Source organism: Trichosurus vulpecula, chromosome 9 (genome assembly GCF_011100635.1).
Source record: "Trichosurus vulpecula isolate mTriVul1 chromosome 9, mTriVul1.pri, whole genome shotgun sequence".
Taxonomy (NCBI): Eukaryota; Metazoa; Chordata; class Mammalia; order Diprotodontia; family Phalangeridae; genus Trichosurus; species Trichosurus vulpecula.
Genome location: NC_050581.1, coordinates 131,838,682 through 131,856,241, shown reverse-complemented (window position 1 = coordinate 131,856,241; position 17,560 = coordinate 131,838,682). Strand labels below are relative to the sequence as shown.

The following is a 17,560-nucleotide window of genomic DNA, read 5'->3' as shown; positions in this document are numbered from 1 at the left end:
CAAACCTTAAATTATGTAAACTATATAGTTAGTTACATAATTTATGTAAACTATTTATTATGTAAAGTGTATAGTTAGCTAATATAGTTTAAAAGTGTTATGTAGCTTCCTGCCAAGACCTGAGCTCATATCTGACCTCAGACACTCAATTAGTTGTGTGACCCTAGACAAGTCACTAAACCCCCTATATGCCTTAGTTTCCTTATCTGTCAAAAAAACTGGGGAAGGAAATGGAAAACCACTCTAGTATCTTTGCCAAGAAAATCCCAAAAGGGGTCATGAAGAGTCGGATGTGATGAAAACATCTCAATAACAAAAATCTGAGCCTTACAACAACCATCTGAGGTAGGGGGTATACATGTTATTATCCCTATTTTATAAACGAGTAAACTGAAGCTCAGAGAGTTTAAGTGACTTATCCAAGGTCACAGGGTAAGTAGGTATCAGACTCTTCTAGGGCTCCTTTACCCAAAGTCCAGCACTCCAATTACCTCATCACGATCCCTTCCACTTCATCACCCTCTGGACCTCAGTTTTTTAATCTGTGAAATGAGGGAGTTGGACTAGATGAACTCTGAGATCCTTTTCTTGGGACTGCTGCTCTATAATTGTGATTCCATATTGAATCCAAGGCATCCTTGGATTCTTAGTCACCTGTGCAGCTCCCAAAACCTACTGCAATCACATGTAGAGGGCCCTTATTAAATGTTTATTGAATGAACGAATTTCTGTGTTTCAGGTAGCTTTGTTCATTTACATCATCACAGAAAGCACTCCTAACTGGGTCAGCTATTAGAATGTGTGCCCTTGTTCACATATGAGACTGAGATAGCATTGGTATATCACCTGAAATCAGTCACCACAATTGGGAAAAAAAGCTCTAAATGCCTTCCCTACAAACAGTAGGGCAGTCAGGAGTATCATTTTCATATATGAAGGGCGGTATTGTGTGGGTGTATCTTCCATTAGTTTTAATGGAATTTTCTCATACAATTCAAGCAGAGAATATAATCCAGAAAGTTTATTATTGTTGATTGACATGGTCTCTCTTTTTTTCCTTTTAGAGGAAGAAAAAAAACACAAGTATTGGCTTTTTGAAAATAAATCCAGTTACCTTTCTCTCTCAATTCCTCATTGGTAGTCAGTATTCTTGAAGCTTTATTTCATGCTTACTGGGCTTTATCTTTCAGTGACTATTATATTACATTTGTTTTCAAAGCCAAGGCCACTGTCAGATTGAAATTTAGTCTCCAGTCTGTCCCTAAGAACCTTTTACCACAATATTACTGTTAGGCCATGTCCACCCACCAAAGTAGAGGCAATTTTCAAATTTCTTATGATTTTTTTTAACCTTTGCTTTGCAGTTATCATATTCTAATTTGTGTAAGGATGTTGAATAGAGAGCCTCACCCAGAAACCAGAAAGACCCTGATTCAGGTCCCACTTTTGACACACACTTGCTGGGTGACCTTGGGCAAATCACCTAATCTGTTAGTGAGTACACCAGGCACCTCAGTAAGCTTTTTTTTAATCTTTTTTATGGTCATTTTCTTTCTTTTTTTACTTTATTATTTTTATTTTTAGTTTACAACATTCAATTCCATAGGTTTTGGGGTTCCAAAATTTCTCTTCCTCCCTCTCCTACCCCCTCCCCCACCCAAGATGGCATGCAATCCAATGTAAGTTCTATATTTATCTTCACATTGAATTTATTTACGTAATAGTCCAGTTGTAAAGAAGAATTATAACCAATGGAATGAATCATGAGAATGGAGAAACAAAATCAAAAAAGAAGGAAAAAGAAAAAAGAGAGAGAGCAAAATGTTTGCCTCAATCTGCATTCAGACTCCAGAATTTTTTTCTCTGGATGTGCATAGCTTTTTCCACCATGAGCCTTTTGGGGATGTCTTTGAACCTTGTATTGATGAGAGGAGTCAAGTCTATCAAAGTTAGTCCTTACAGATACTGTGTATCTATAATTGTGTATATTGATCTCCTGGTTCTGCTCCCCTCATTCAGCATCAGTTCATACATGTCATTCCAGGTTGTCATGAAGCCTGTCTGCTCATTTCTTATAGCACAATAGTATTCCATCACATTCATATACCACAATTTGTTTAGCCATTCCGCAATTGATGGGTATCCCCTTGATTTCCAATTCTTTGCCACCACAAAAAGAGCTGCTATAAATATTTTTGTACATACGAGTCCCTTTCCCACTTGTCTTATCTCTTTGGGATACAGCCCTAGAAGTGGTATTACTGGGTCAAAGAGTATGCACATTTTTATAGCCCTTTGGGCATAGTTCCAAATTGCTCTCTAGAATGGCTGAATCAGTTCACAACTCCACCAACAATGTAATAATGTTCCAATTTCCCCACATCCTTTCCAGCATTTATCATTTTCCTGTTTTGTCATGTTAGCCAATCTGACAGGAGAGATGTGGCACCTAAGAGTTGTTTTGATTTGCATTTCTCTAATCAATAGTGATTTAGAGCATTTTAAGGTGCCAGCCTTCATCGATAAAAAGAGTTTTCTCACCCGGGGACTTCCCCTACACAAGTGAAATCACAAACCCGGATGCCATTGTAGTTTGTGGCACAGATTTGTGTGCACTTGCATCCTTTTCCTGTTTGACTGTAAAATGCTGGAAGGCAAGGTCATTGTTTTTCATCTCTCTATCCCCAACTGTCTGGCCCAGGCCCTAGCACTTAATGTGATTGAATTGCATAAGTCAAGTCCTTATCCATCCCACTCAGAATGAAAAAAAGATAAGAGGTTTTTGCCTTGAATTATTGATAACACAAGCTCCCTTATATACCTACACCCTTGGCCTCTAGTAGTGTTCCAGATTTGTTTGTGTAATGAGACCTGGCACATGTCCAGAGTACCTCTGATGGCCTTGCATTTGGAAGGGTTTTTTTTTTTCCTACAGAGGAAAGGGACGAACTCTGTAATGGGGAGGAGGTGTCTATGGATTAAATTGTAGGGGAGGATATTCTGGGTCTCAGGACGTGTTACTCCAGAAGATATTTGTAGATCTACATTAAGAAGTCCTTATTCAATTAGCTTGTTATTTACTGTCTCTAATAGCTGAGTTCATTTGCAAGACATTTTTTTTCTTTTCTTTTTTTAAATAAATTTTTATTGAAATCTTTTGCTTTCACATGAACTAAATTTCCGCCATCGCCCCATCTTCCCAGTCTCAGAGAGACATCCATCCTTCATATAACAAAGAATTTTTGGAAAGCTTTCTATGTGTCTTTTCCTTGTCCTTCAAATAGATACACTTATTTTAAAAAATACAAATGATTGAAATTAATGTAAGACAAGTTAATGTATAAGGATTTTCTGAAGCCTACATGTATATAACATGATTGTAGGATCAAACCATTTTCTGACATTTCTGATTCTTTGACATGACAATAGTATGATTAATTAAATTGTATTTATATGGATTTGTCCAAAAACAGGGTGAAAAGGAGAGCAGACTTGATAGGTGCCTTTAAACTGGATCCTCTTTACTTACAGCACCATAACCAAGAATCCGGTAAGCAGGCTTTCTTCAATATTATTATTGTTGTTGCTTTTTAAGGTGATCTTGACTCGAGGTTAAATCCAAAGTCACGCCCCAAACTTATGTTACTGCAGCAGGCGTTCATCTTGGGCAAAGAAAGTCCATACCCAGTTCAGCTCAGTGTTTCCAGAACTATAACTAAGTGAGGTTAACAGGGTTATACCTGCTTAGCAGACGTGCATCATTAAAATAGGAAGTTATCCTATGGCTTTCCGCTTCCAGGTGAGATCCTCCTTAGCCAGGCCTTGCTCTGCTCCATTTCCCTGGCAGTTTCCTCAACAATAGATGGATAGTTTTCTGGGATCTTTGCCCACAGAGGTCTCAATGCCTGTAACTAAATTTATCTAAAAAAAAGTTGACTTGAAAGTTTTTTTCAGGCTGCTTATCTTAGGTATGCTTTGTAAATCTTGGTCTAGGTGTAAAAGTGCTAGCTATAGCTTTAGGTACCTATGTGTTAGCTGAAATGATTTGGGTTTTCATCAGTAAGGACGGCTACATAGGTTTCACCTCGGACTTGGATTGTACAGTCAAGCCATGCAACCATCATCACTTATATGTATGAGTTTATTACATATTCCCCGTATTAAGAGGGGCTTATTTTGACCTAATAAATAAGGCTATAATGTGAAGTGCTGGCAGTTCCTTCTGACCAATGATGAATTTTTTATTTGAATATTATCATGAAAAATATCATGCTTAATGGATTTTTAAAGTATATGTGGGAAAATTCTCTGGGTATAAAATAAATTGTCAAAAATAAAGGCCCTCTCCACACATGGAGTATATTAACTTTTCTAGGACTAGAGAAGTTGTTGAACTCCTACACCGAACACAAAAAGGGAATAATATGTGATTTTGCTTTAAAAATAACCTGAATGACAGGCTCATTTGAAGTGTCCCTTCCTGCTCTCTTTCTCGTCTCTTGTTGGACCATCACTAATGTGTAGGCGCCACAAAATGGGATTTCCCAGACTCTATAACTAGAGAAGCTTATGACTCATAGTCAAGTTGTTGGGAATTTTTAATTTCTGGCACTTTAGGATGACTTAGATAATACACCATGAAAATATTACCAAGATGCAGGTCACAACAGAAAGCCCAACAAAGAAGAGGTTAGCATGTTGTTATTTCTCTCTCCCTCTCCCTTTCTCCCTCTCTTTCCCTCTCTCCTTCCTTTCCTCCATCTCTCTCTCTCTCCTTTCTTCCCCTCCTCCTCTCTCCCCTTCTCTCTCCCTCTCTCTTTTGCTCTTTGGACAAACTATATAGGCAATATACTTTTATTTAGTGATGTTTGTAGAACCATGTTATAACATTGTTGGTAGGAAACAAAGAGGCTGCCTATGGCAACCACAGTGAGACTCACCAGACAACACAAGGTTTGCAGTATGTAAAGGACTTATACTGTCCCTGAATCCATTCTGTAGCAAGCAATTTTGTGATGGGGTTTTATGGCACTATATTAATCTCCAAATGGACCCTCTATAGGCATTTCAAACTCAACATGGCCAACACATAACTCATTATCATTCCTCACTCCCACCCCCCAATTTATCTCTCCTCTGAACGTGACTATTTCTGTTGAAGATTCCATCATTCCTTCACCCACCAAGGCTCACAACCTGAGTTCTTGACACTTTTCTCTCCTGCATCCCTTAGATTCAGTGGCCAAGTCTTTTCAACATCTCTACAGCATCTCTTATCTTACAGATATCCTCTTCTTCCCCTTTGTATGTCCAGGCCCTTATCACATTTCACTTGGACCGTAATAACAGGTTCCCATTGGGAATCCTGGCTTCTGTTCTCTTCCCTCTCTAATCCACCCTCCACACAGCTGTCCAGACAATCCTCATAATGTGTCATTCTATCATGCCACTCCCTTACTCATAAATCTTTAGTAGCTCTAGCATAAAATATAAAATTCTCAATCTGACATTGAAGGAAGAAAGGAAAGCAAGCATTTAAGCGCCTACTATGCGTCAGGCATTGTGCTCAACACTTTACAAATATTATCTTATTTGATCCTCACAACAACCCTGGGACATAGGTGTTAGGATTATTTCCAATTTATAGTTGGGGAAACTGAGGTAGACAGAGGTTAAGTGACTTGCCCAAGGTCACATAGCTAGTAAATGTCTGAGGATGGATTTGAACTCAGGTCTTCCTGACTCTAGGCCCATGCTCTATCTATTGGATCATCTAGTTGCCTTTAGGCCTTTACAATCTGTCTCTAGTCTGCTTGTAAAGCCTTATTGAACATTACTTCCCTTCATATTCCAGTCAAATTGGCCTACCTGTTATTTCCCAAACCAAGTACATTGCTTCCTCCCTCTATGCCGCTGCTGAGGCTGTCCACCCTGCCTACAATGCATTCCATCCTCAGTGTCACCTCACAGAACTCTTAGTTTTCTTCAAGATTAGCTCATGTGTCACTTCCTATAGAAAGCCTTTTTTGAGCCCTTTAGTTGTTAATACCCTTCCCCTCTTGCACAGATTATCATGTTTCTACTTTTCTGTTGATGAAAGATTACATGGAGTAATGGATAATGGAAAGAGTGGTGGCCACAGAGTCAGGGCTACCTAGGTTCAGTCCGTCCTCTGACACATACTGACTTTGTGACCCTGGGCAGGAAGGCCAAGCACCTATCTGCTTTGATGGAGAGAATTCCTCCCAGTGAGCTGCCTGTGCCAATAAAATCACAGGTTGGCCAAAAGCCCCAAACAAGGCTTAGCTGTTGAACATACACACATACATGCACACATACATGCACACATACATACATACATACATACAAAGGTGGGTAGGTAACAGATATGTGTAAGCTTCTTGAGGGTTGGCTTTCATTTTGTCTCTGTATACTCAGCACATCTCACACCTAATTCCATGTGCTGATATGCCCAGGCAGCCTCAACTCTGCAATCCCAGCTTCCACTACCAGGTGTCTTCTACCACATGGTGACCAGGGTGAGATGCTGGGAAAAGATTGTGACTGAATGCTACAGGAGCACCCATAGCCAAGGAAAAATAGCAATGGATTTCTGTTTGCTGATAATGACAATGATGGCTGGGAGATAGTCATACCTCCCTATTTCTTAACTATTCTGGCTTTCACATGCTGAGCCTTTATCTCATTCCCTATTTCTTCAAAAAGTCTCCATTGCCCATATGTTCTAAGAAGAAGCTGGTTTCTTGAAAATATTTTCATTTTACACATGTATATCTTGGGTTCAGGAGTTTGGGGGGAGGGAAGAGTAACAGGAACAGAGTAAAGTTATAGTTTGCTGAAGGATACAGAAAGAGAGATTCTTTTTCTAATTTACTGTAATGACCAGCTGGAACTTAAAACAAACCACAGAGATTTTATTAATACATAACATTTTAGCTCCCCCAAAGCTGAGAAAGGATGAACTAAATCCTCATTGTCCTGAATTCCTCTTGACATAAAAAGATGTAGTTGTGTTCTAGTGGGAGGAGACTTGCTAATTAGAAGTAGGAGAAAACTCCTAGCTGAGACAGTGGCTTTGAGCAACTACCATTTTCCATTAACTTCTCCCCTAGCATGTCAATGGAAACTACCCTACTCACTTTTTCCCCTCTCCACGGGATTAGTGAGTGGAAAAGGTCAAGCATGAAGGAAGGGGTTGGGAGAAAGTAGTTCTACCCTAGGAATGTGTTGGTAAATGTTTAGCAAGCAACTCTCTTCCCCATAAAATATAAGCCCATGACCCACTTTTAAGTTTAATCTGCACTATTAACATTTTCTTCAACACTTTTTAAAGTCTGGACAATCCACAAAACAAAAAAATCAAGCCCTGATTTGTAGCTTTCCAAGGAGTAAATGCTCATCCTGAAATTTTAACAATCAGTTTTTGTGAGCTGGTATGAGCTGGGCTCTAGCACACCCTTGCTCTGACCTTGCCAGGGTGAAGACCAAATAACTGCTACCATCACCCATTGTTAGATTTACAACTGAAATCTGGCAGGCTGACAATATTGGGACAAACAGCAGCTTTAGCATTCAGATAGCATTGTTATCAAAAGTCAGAAATCCTATGTTTTTTATTGGCAATGCTCTTTAGGAGATGAAAGAATTGTTTTACTAGGTAAGAGGGCAACTAGTGCTGTATTTTAGCTGAGTTATTAGACTCTCACTGGAACTATCTCATAATTGAAAGATACAAATTATTCCCATGTTAATTGACACTTAAGAATAACTAGGAATTCATTTTTATTCCTACCACCATCATAATAATAATTACTAATTAATAACAATTATAGTATACATTTATCAAGTGTGCCAAATGTTATATAGGCACTTTGTACACTGAATTAGTTAAGTAGCCAACAATTTTCATCTCAAGCTCCTTTTCTTTCTCATTAGCTGTGTTTCCTTCCTAGCTTAAGTCCCATTATTCAGTAATTTAAAAGGCTTCACTGATCAGATAACGTGATTTCTGCTCATTTGCTTTTAACAACTAAAGGGCCTTCTTTCTTCAAAAGAAAAAATAGCGATTATTTGTTATGGGCCTCCTTAATGCTTTTACAATTGAGCAACTCTTGCCAGCAGCCAAGAATATCAGTCAGACTCTTTCAGCAGACCTATAAAGCCCTAGCTCATCCTTGTAAATAGGATATTCATGCCCTATTTAGTCCCTGGTTGAATATAGATATGGACATATAGCTAATAATCACCTAGATAAGAAATAATGTGGATCCCATTATGCTTCACCAGTTGTCTGTTATCTTTGAGTCATTAAAATACATTAGCCCATTACAGGAACATGAAATTATATGCCCATCACCAATTGCCTCATGGTTTACTATTTGTGTTCAGCAAGGACTCAGGCAAGAAATTCTATGACGTTAAAACATTCTCATCCGGCATCACTCAGAAGTTCAAAACCAATGGCTTCTTTTCTCACTAAGACGGAGAGGAGGAACCATACAGGGTGCGTAGTGAGCTCCCAGGCTAGTGTATTTGAGAGGCAGTGAAGTATAGTGGATAGAGCTCTGGACTTGGGAGTGAGAATTCAATTCAATTAACATTTACTAAGCCCCTGATTTTTGTATCTAAGGCACAGGGGGTAGTGTAAGGCTTAGATAAAACATGAGGTCCCTGCCCTCTTGGACTCTGTAACTTCTAGGGAAGGTAGCGGGAGAGAGGGGATATGTTGGGGAAGAGAGGATGGTGCTCCACCCCAACCCAATCTAAGCCTGAAGATCTGGGTTTAAGACCTGTCTCTTCCACTTATTAGCTAGGTAATTTAGGGTAAGTCAATTAATCTCTTAGCCTCAGCTTATCTATCTATAAAACTGGAATAATAATACTTGCTCTTCCTATTGCATAGGGCTGTTTTGAGGACCCAGAAAAATAGGCCCTTATGTGGTATAGTGGATAGAGTCAAGAAGGCCTGAGTTTGAATCTTGCCTGCGATACTAGCTGGGACCATAAGAAAAGTTGTTTAATTTCTCAGAGCTTCAGTTTCCTTGTCTGCAAAATGAGGATAATAATGCCCGCTATCTCACAGAAGTGTCGTGAGGATCAAATGTGCACTTTGCAAACTTTAAAGCATTACGTAAATGCTAGCTGTTATTTAGTTATTATTAAGTTCTGTAATTTGTTTTATAGGCTGTTACATAAATCTAAGTTGTTACATTAACAATTCATATCACATTGCTAAGAATTTAAACAAAAACAATAATGATAAAAACAATAAACAGCTATTTTTTAGTTCTATCACTCTAATTCTCTGAGTTGGGGTATGAGGTAAAAATAGAATGGAAACTCATTGCCAGAAGTATCCTCAGGTCTATATGGCAAATGTGAATACAGTAAAAAACTTTTAAAAATATATTTACTTAGTTATGGGCATAGAATGCCTGTTTAACAAAAGAAGATAAATTTGAAAGTCTATATTTAAGTTCCTTAGATCACCTACATGAGTACATGGTTGAGATGATATAGACAGTAGTTCATGTGAAAAAAAAATCAAATTTTAATTTATCAAAAGGCCCACGTGAATCACAGCATTTAGACTTGGAAGCCAAAAAAAAGAAAACTAACAAGAATTTGGTTGCTTTTAATAGAGCTACAGTATCTGGAAGAGAGAGGGGATAGTTTATACTCTATACCCTGTTGAGATCCCAACCTGGGTTATCATGTTCATTTAGAGGTACTGCATTTAGGAAAGGAACATTGACAAGTTAGAGTACATCCAGAAGAACATGACCAGGATGGTGAGAGGAGATGAAGTGATTCTGTGATGCTGTATGAGATGTATTACTGTGTGAAGAATTAGAATTAGACTCTTTACCTTGGAAAAGATAAGACTTAGCAGGGACATGATATCTTTTTGTAAATATCTGAATGACTGTCAAGAGGAAGAGGAATGTCTTTGCTTTCCCTGGTCTAAGAGGGCAGAATTAGGATTAATGGGAGAAAGGTGAAAGGAGGTAAATTTTGACTCAACATAATGAAAAACCTCTTAATGATGAGAGATTTCCCAAAGTGGAATTGGCTTCTTTGGGAGGGAGGGAGGTCCCTGACATTGGAGTTCATCTATCCGAGGCTAGATGACAACTAGCCCAGGATATATTATATATTCAATATGAACTGGAGCCGATGACCTCTGCAATTGGTTCCAGCTCAAAGATTTGAAGATTATGTGATTCTAAAAACTAGATCAGTATAGCTCATCCAGATAATTCTGGCAAGAGTAGATAGAGGATCAAATAAGATTTTATATATGTGTATATATGTGTGTGTGTGTGTGTGTTCATACATATACGTATGTTTTGTGTACGCACACATGCATACATATATGTACACACATATACACATATAGTGTGGGTATAAAGTGCTTGGCAAACCTCTAAGTACTATATAAATGTTAGCAATTATTATCATTAACCAGCTATACAATTGTGAGATAGAGGAGGGAACAAGAGAATAAGCATTTACATGGCACTTACTATGTGCCAGGCACTATGCTAAGTACTTTGCAAATAATATCTCATTCTATCCTCACCACAACCCCTTGAGGTAGGTGCTATTATTATTCTCATTTTACAATTGATGAAACTGAGGCAAACAGAGGTTAAGTGAATTGCCCTACAGCTAGCAGTGTTTGAGGTCGGATTTGAACTCAGGTCTTCCTGACTCCAGATCCAGTGCTTTAACCACTAGTGCAGCATAGTGGACAGAGCAGGATGGTCACCTAAAACTAATCGTCCTTTTCTGGACTTTATCTAGCTCCCCTGTACCTTTTTTGATAATTAAAACTGCATAGTGCTCTCTTGGCAAAGAGCATACCCTTGTTAAAGTTATATACAAGGTTAGGACCTAGCTTTCTTTTTTTAATAATATTTTATTTTTTCTATAATTATATGTAAAAACAATTTTTAACATTTTAAAAAAGTTTTGAGTTCCAAATTCTATCCCTTCCTCCCTTGCCCCTTCCCTGAGATGGTAAACAATCTGATATAGGTTATATATGTGCAATCTCAGTCTTTAAGTGGAAGAAAACTTGGAAAGAAAAAAGGAAGGAAGAAAGGAAGAAAGGAAAGAAGGAAGGAAGGAAGGAAAGAAAGAGGGAGGGAGGGAAGAAAGAAAGAGAAAAATAGTATGCTTCCATCTGTTGTCAGATACCATCAGTTTTTTCTTTGGAGATGGATAGCATTTTTCATCATGAGTCCTTTGGGATTTTGTTGTATTGCTGAAAATAGCTAAGTCATTCACAGTTGTTCATCGTACAATATTGCTGTTACTGGGTAGAATATTCTCCTGGTTCTGCTCACTTCACTCTGTATCAGTTCATGTAAGTCGTTCCAATTTTTTCTGAAAATCATTCTGCTTGTCATTTCTTGCAGCATAATAATATTCCATTGCAATCATATGCCACAACTTGTTCAATCATTCCCCAATTAATGGGCATCCTGTCAATTTCCAACTCTTTGCCACCACAAAAAGAGCTGCTATAAATACTTTTGTATGATAAGTCCTTTAAAATGTTCACCATTAGCATACTGGGCTGATGTATTTAGGGATCACTCTCTAATAATTTCAAGATTCTTTTCCTGACTTTTGCTAATAGCTCATAACTCATGAGCTCATAATAGCTCATAACTCAAATGATAAGTATAATTCCAAATATTTATTTTTTCTAAATGTATTCCTTCAGATTTATCCAACCTGAAGTTCATTTGCTACTATTTTGGCCACTTACCCTACTAAGACATTTTTATAATTTATTCTTGCTAATTTAACATCTCACTATCAATGGCTGTATTCAGAATAGTGGGGAATAGAAGGGAAGAATACGGCACAGTTCCCATCCTCAAAGAGTCTATCTTCTTGGAATACTTGCTTTGTGCTCAAAACTGCAGGTGTGGGAGAGGAGCAGGAGTATAAAAGAAGAATAAGACAGTCTCCATTCTCAAACAGTTTACAGTTTGATTGAGGTGAAAAATAAAGCAACCTAAGGAACGATATAAGAAAGCACATGCTAATGTTGGTACATTTAAGAATTCATAATATCACTTGGGAGGGGTGTACCTTCTTCATCAATGCAAACTGTAGCCTCTGCTAGATGGGCTCTTTGTGAAACCTAAAAAAATTCACCTAGTGGCCAACATTGTGATGATGAACTGAAAATATGTAAAGAAATTCTAAATATGATGGTGATCAGGGAATGGAGAGATCAATATTAACCAAAATAGGTTAAGACAGGTATGGTATGGAATGTTAGTGATAATTAGGGCAAATGAAGTTATACAAATAATCTGAAATCTTCTAAACTAATAACTACAATATTATCTTCTATCCATCCTTGACCAATGTTGCCACAACAATTAAACCAACAATTTCTTTTGGTTTTGCCTACCCACATTATGGTAAAATTAGTCACTTTTTCCCCATTGGTACATCATAAGAAACCCTAGTGACGTAGAAGAGTAATAGGGGTCCTAGAAGAAAGTCATGCTTCTATACTGCATCAAATGGTTTTACTAGTGGTTTGGAAGAATTGATGCAAATCTTAACCATACTTTGACAAACAACTCAAATTCCACTTTCTCAATGAATGAACCTTTTCCTGAATGTTATAGCCACTAATGGTTTCCCCCCTTCTCATTTCCTATTTACCGCTTTTGGCAGTAGATAAAGTTCTGAGCCTGGAGTCAGGAAGATTCTTCTTGCTGAGTTCAAATCCAGCCTCAAACACACATTAGTAGTGTCACCATGGGCAGGTCACTTAACCCTGTTTGCCTCAGTTTCCTCATCTGTAAAATGAGGTAGAGAAGGAAATGATAAACCACTCCAATGAAAGTCAAAATCTGTCCATAATTTAGCAGATGAGTCTTAGGGAGTGGACTGTGATTCCCAGAGGTGAAATGATTACCTAGGGTCATCAGGGAGTGTCAGAAGAGTATCTTCCTGAGTCTAACTCCAGCACTCTCTCCACAATGCTGTGCTATCCCTCCTCTATTATATTCTGTCATTTAAATGTTTCATGTCCATATATTTTGTTTCCCTAACTAGACTATAAATGATGCAGCTTTGCCCTAAAATCACAAAGGGCAGAGACTGTGCTTTGCCTAAACTTCTTTGGCACCCAGCCAAGTTCTGTGCACAGTTAGGGCACTCAGTAACTATTTGTTTAGTATACATTGCAGAGAGTTTCTGTGAAATATTTTGAGCACCCTAGTCTCAGATAGGTTTCTCTTGATTCTAATTAAAACATTAACCACAGGCAGTCCTGCTGTCAGATGATGCTAAAGAATACACCAACCCTGCCTTCAAAGAGTTTCCATTTTATTGAGACAAGATGGACAAAAATAAGATATTTAGTTTAGTTAAAGATTCAGTTCATAGAGCCATGGAATTTAAGAACTTGAAGTGTTATCTGACAACATTTAAGTACCTACTCTGTGGCAAGGTGGGTGGAGTCATGGATAGTGGATAGAGTGCTGGGAAATCTCATTTGGAGTCAGGAAGACTCATTTTCCTGAGTTCAAATCAGACCTCAGACACATAGTAGTAGCTGTGTGATCCTGGGCAAGTCACTTAACCCTCTTTGCCTCAGTTTCCTTATCTGTAAATAGTGTCTTTGCCAAGAAAATCCCAAAGGGGTCAAAAAGAGTTGGACACTACTGAAAATGACTAAATAACAACAAATATATGAGAAATACAGTCTTAGTTACTGATGGAGGTATGCCGTATAGTTCTGGTCTTTAAGGAGCATAGTAAAGAAGATAAGACTTGTACCAAAAAGCAAACAAACCCCAAAACTAGAGTGTAAAAAAAGAATATGACAAGAACCCCAAAGAGATATGAATAAAATTCTAGGAGGAATTAGAGGGGAAAGAAATAATTTCTTGTAGGGTCTTTAGGAATGCCTTTATGAATGGTGTAGCCTTTGAACTAGACCTTGAAGGTTGATTCCTCATGTGCAAAATGAGAAATGTTTGTCTAAGGTCCTCTGACTCCATGATTTTACAACAGCAGGGATATACTACATATGGAAGTAGGAGGAGAGGAAATGGGAAGGCATTATTGTTATAGAGAATGGCATGAACAAAAGCTCCAAAATGAGAATATACCAAACATGTTCAGGGAAGACGAACAGTCCAATTTGGCAGTGTGGAGGGGAGTAGTGTGAGATAAAGCTCAAATGCTATGATATAGTCAGAGAGAATGAGGGGGGTGAAGGGAGGCCTGATTAGTTTGGATTTTGAACTTTATTAAAATATTCAATGACCATTATGCCTTTTAAAAAATCGTTTCAGGTCTTGTCACTGACTATCGGGTAAGTAAACTATTTGCCTGTATTTTTCTCCATTTTAAATCATATATCTCTTTTAGAAAGGAGCCTCTATTCTACATATGTTTGTATACAGTTTTCTATTACCTACTGTCATTCTCAAGATGAATAAACCTATGAAATTAGAACTTCTAAGTTACACCTTTAAAAAAGTTAGATACTTTACCAGTTAGTGGACAGCCTTTTTTCTGTGTCAACTAACCAGTTTTCTTAGGTAAGGCAATTAAATGAAAGTTTTTTCATGTAGGTGTTAAAAAAATCATTTTCAAATATGTAACTGAAGTTTCAACATATCCAGCTATCCACTCTGTTCATATATACATCAACACTCTCTCTTCCCCTGTCCTATCTCCCCAAGTATAGTGAATGTTCATGGTCCCAGTTGTATATAGCTCCTCAAAGCAGTTATGACCTAAGAATGCTGGTATACCAGAAGAGTCAAGCCAAGGAATCCAAAGACAACTTCCTGGGGAGCAGATACTATTTTCATTATACTCCCAAATAATGGATGAGAGTATGAAACTATTGGCAGTTACATGATGCATACTGTTGGATCCTCCCTAGATGTATGTTTGTAGTTGGGGCTGGGGGTGGGGCCCATTGAATTATCTATTTTAAAAAATGTGTGATAAGCCAGATGTAGAGGGACACACCTATAATCACAGCTACTAGGGAGGCCGAGGCTGGCAGATCTCTAGAGCTTGCATGTTCTGAGCTATAATGGACTAAGCCAACTGGGTATCTGTTAAGTCAAGCATCATTTGTCCCCTTGTCCACTATGGTGAGCCCCTGTAAATGGGCAAAGAAGACCAGATTGGAAATGTAACATTAATAGAATGTTAAAACTTCCATGCCAATCAGCAATCACAGTGGTGAGAGAGGAAGACCCAGTCTTTTCTTTAAAAATAATTTTAAAAATTGTGACAAATATGAATTGCCATTTATATTTAATAAAGACAATGTTTACCATTCTCAGCTCAGTCATTAAAAAGCTGTGGCCCAAAGGAAGAAGTATTTTCAAATAACTGTTCTCCTTTCCCATAGCCCATTCACTGTACCCCAGATAAAGAGTACTTTAAACCTCCTTTGACAGAAGTGTTTGTTGCAACATTTACTTCTCTGGAATGTGCTGTGAGCCCAGCTCTGCTTTGCAGACCCTCATTAGGATCCTTAGGAGGTTAAGTCTACTACATATAAATATGCAGGGACGATGTGTCTGAGCAGAGCGGAAGGAAAAAGTTGTCTCCTATTTCTCAAATGCTCACCCCACTGTTTCCCCTCTGTTATCTCTATCCGCTGTGCATTACTCCAAAAAGGTTACTTGCTTTTCCCATTTGGGCTTGAGAGAGTCAGGAAAGGAAGAAAAGAGAAGTAGATTTAATGTTCCATCTTGGAACATTGATGTTCCAAGCACAAGTCATTCGTACAACAAGAAAAAAGAAGTGTTTTTCTCATCCTTATTTAAAGTATAGGACAACCGATAAGATATTTCTGCGCTTTCCAAGGCTATACTAATCCCTGATGTGTTCACTACCCTATTTAATGGCTTGGCTTAACACTTCAACGGAACAATAAGCCCCTTATAACTGATTTATACCGTTCTTAGAATAATTGAGTTTGTCCTATAAGATTCACTGTATTTGGCAGGAAAGTGTTCAGTGCAGACAAATGGCTTTGCTGAACTGGTAAGCTTTACAGGGAGAAATCACTCTTACCAAGCCTCCCCTTGATGAGGTGCTTTGTCCCCATTTTCAGCACTGGCAGATACCACTAGGCCGGAGGTTTCGTTCTCTGAAGATGTGGTTTGTGTTTAGGATGTATGGCGTGAAGGGACTACAAGCTTACATCCGCAAGGTAATGTTATTTTTACTAACTTCTTTGTCTAATTTAGAAAGAGGTGGTACGGGCAGATTTTAGGAACTGAGCAAGTGACTCCTCTCTGTGTCTTCAAATTCCCAAAAAAACAAGCACAACCTCCCTGTCCAGTCTCCACTGCTGTCTGACTCAAGATAATCAGTTTTCTGTGGATCATTGCTCTGGTCTGGGTATGGTGTTGAGGAGCAGGGAGGCAGGAAATCAGGCTTGAAGCAAAAGCTCGAGACTCCTCTTCATATAAATTACTGACGGCCTAAGGACACCCCTTGTTCGTATTCTTTCGCCTATTATTTTACACAATGCATATAGCACCACTCTGATGGATTTGCATAGTAGACAGATTATAAAGTGTGACTAAAAACCTCATTTTAATTGTTTGATTTGAACAATTAGCCTGAGTTATGTGGTCTCTAATTCAAAAGCCAAGAGCTGCTAATTAAGAGGTTGTTAAAAACCCGATTGTTGCATTGTCAAATGTCCCATCAAATACACTCCCAGTGAAGGAATAGATGATTAGCTCTAGAAGGATATATGGATTTAAAAGGATACTTTAGGATTCTTCTTCCTCATAGTCAGGTTTTTGAGGAGATCCATATGTCAATAAGAGCAGTCCAGAAAGAGTTATTAGTCAAGTTTTTGCCAGAGCCTGTCTCACCTAATAGATTTCCAAGACATTAACAGGAAACAGGGTAGGTGGTGGGACAACTTATAAATGCCAAAATGACAATTGATGCCTTTTCGATTTGAAGTCATTATCCACTCTTCCACTCACCAATACTCTCTCTTTATACAAAATGCATAGCTTCTGAAGACCACTGAGGCTTATTTTTACAAGATAACAATATGAAAATAGCAAAAATACATTAGAATAAATTTTATTTAATTGTGTTAAGCTAGAAATTATGGTTTTCATTTAAACATTTTAATATTTTAAAAATACTATAACTAAAACTCACAATATTAGTAGCAGTAGTAGTTCACAGTACCTGACACATTTAAAAACCATTTTTATCTATAATTACTTAATTTTCTTGGGACAGTTCTGATATGTCATTGATCTAAGGAACTCCTGGGAAGAAAACTCCCTCTACCACACTGGTAATAGGATCATCAGATGGCTTTAGAGTTGGGAGGAAGCTTCAAGGTCAGGGGATACAACCCCTTCATTTTACAGATGAGAAAGCCAAGAGAAGTGAGGTGATTTGCCCACTCACATGGGTAGTAAATATCTAAGGCAAGATTCAAATCAAGGTCTTCCGGACTCTAAGTCCACTACCTCATGCTGCCTCT

The 17,560-nt window shown here is 38.1% G+C and overlaps 1 protein-coding gene across 1 annotated transcript in view; it reads left to right on the top strand.

The window, feature by feature from the left end:
• DDC (dopa decarboxylase) overlaps positions 1–17,560 on the top strand; it is a 117,857-nt gene that overhangs the window by 84,300 nt on the left and 15,997 nt on the right. Inside the window, exons 10-12 of the mRNA XM_036739370.1 lie at positions 3,474–3,550; positions 14,361–14,380; positions 16,151–16,249. Coding sequence (XP_036595265.1) covers positions 3,474–3,550; positions 14,361–14,380; positions 16,151–16,249 — 196 coding nt within the window. The remainder of the gene's footprint in view (positions 1–3,473; positions 3,551–14,360; positions 14,381–16,150; positions 16,250–17,560) is intronic.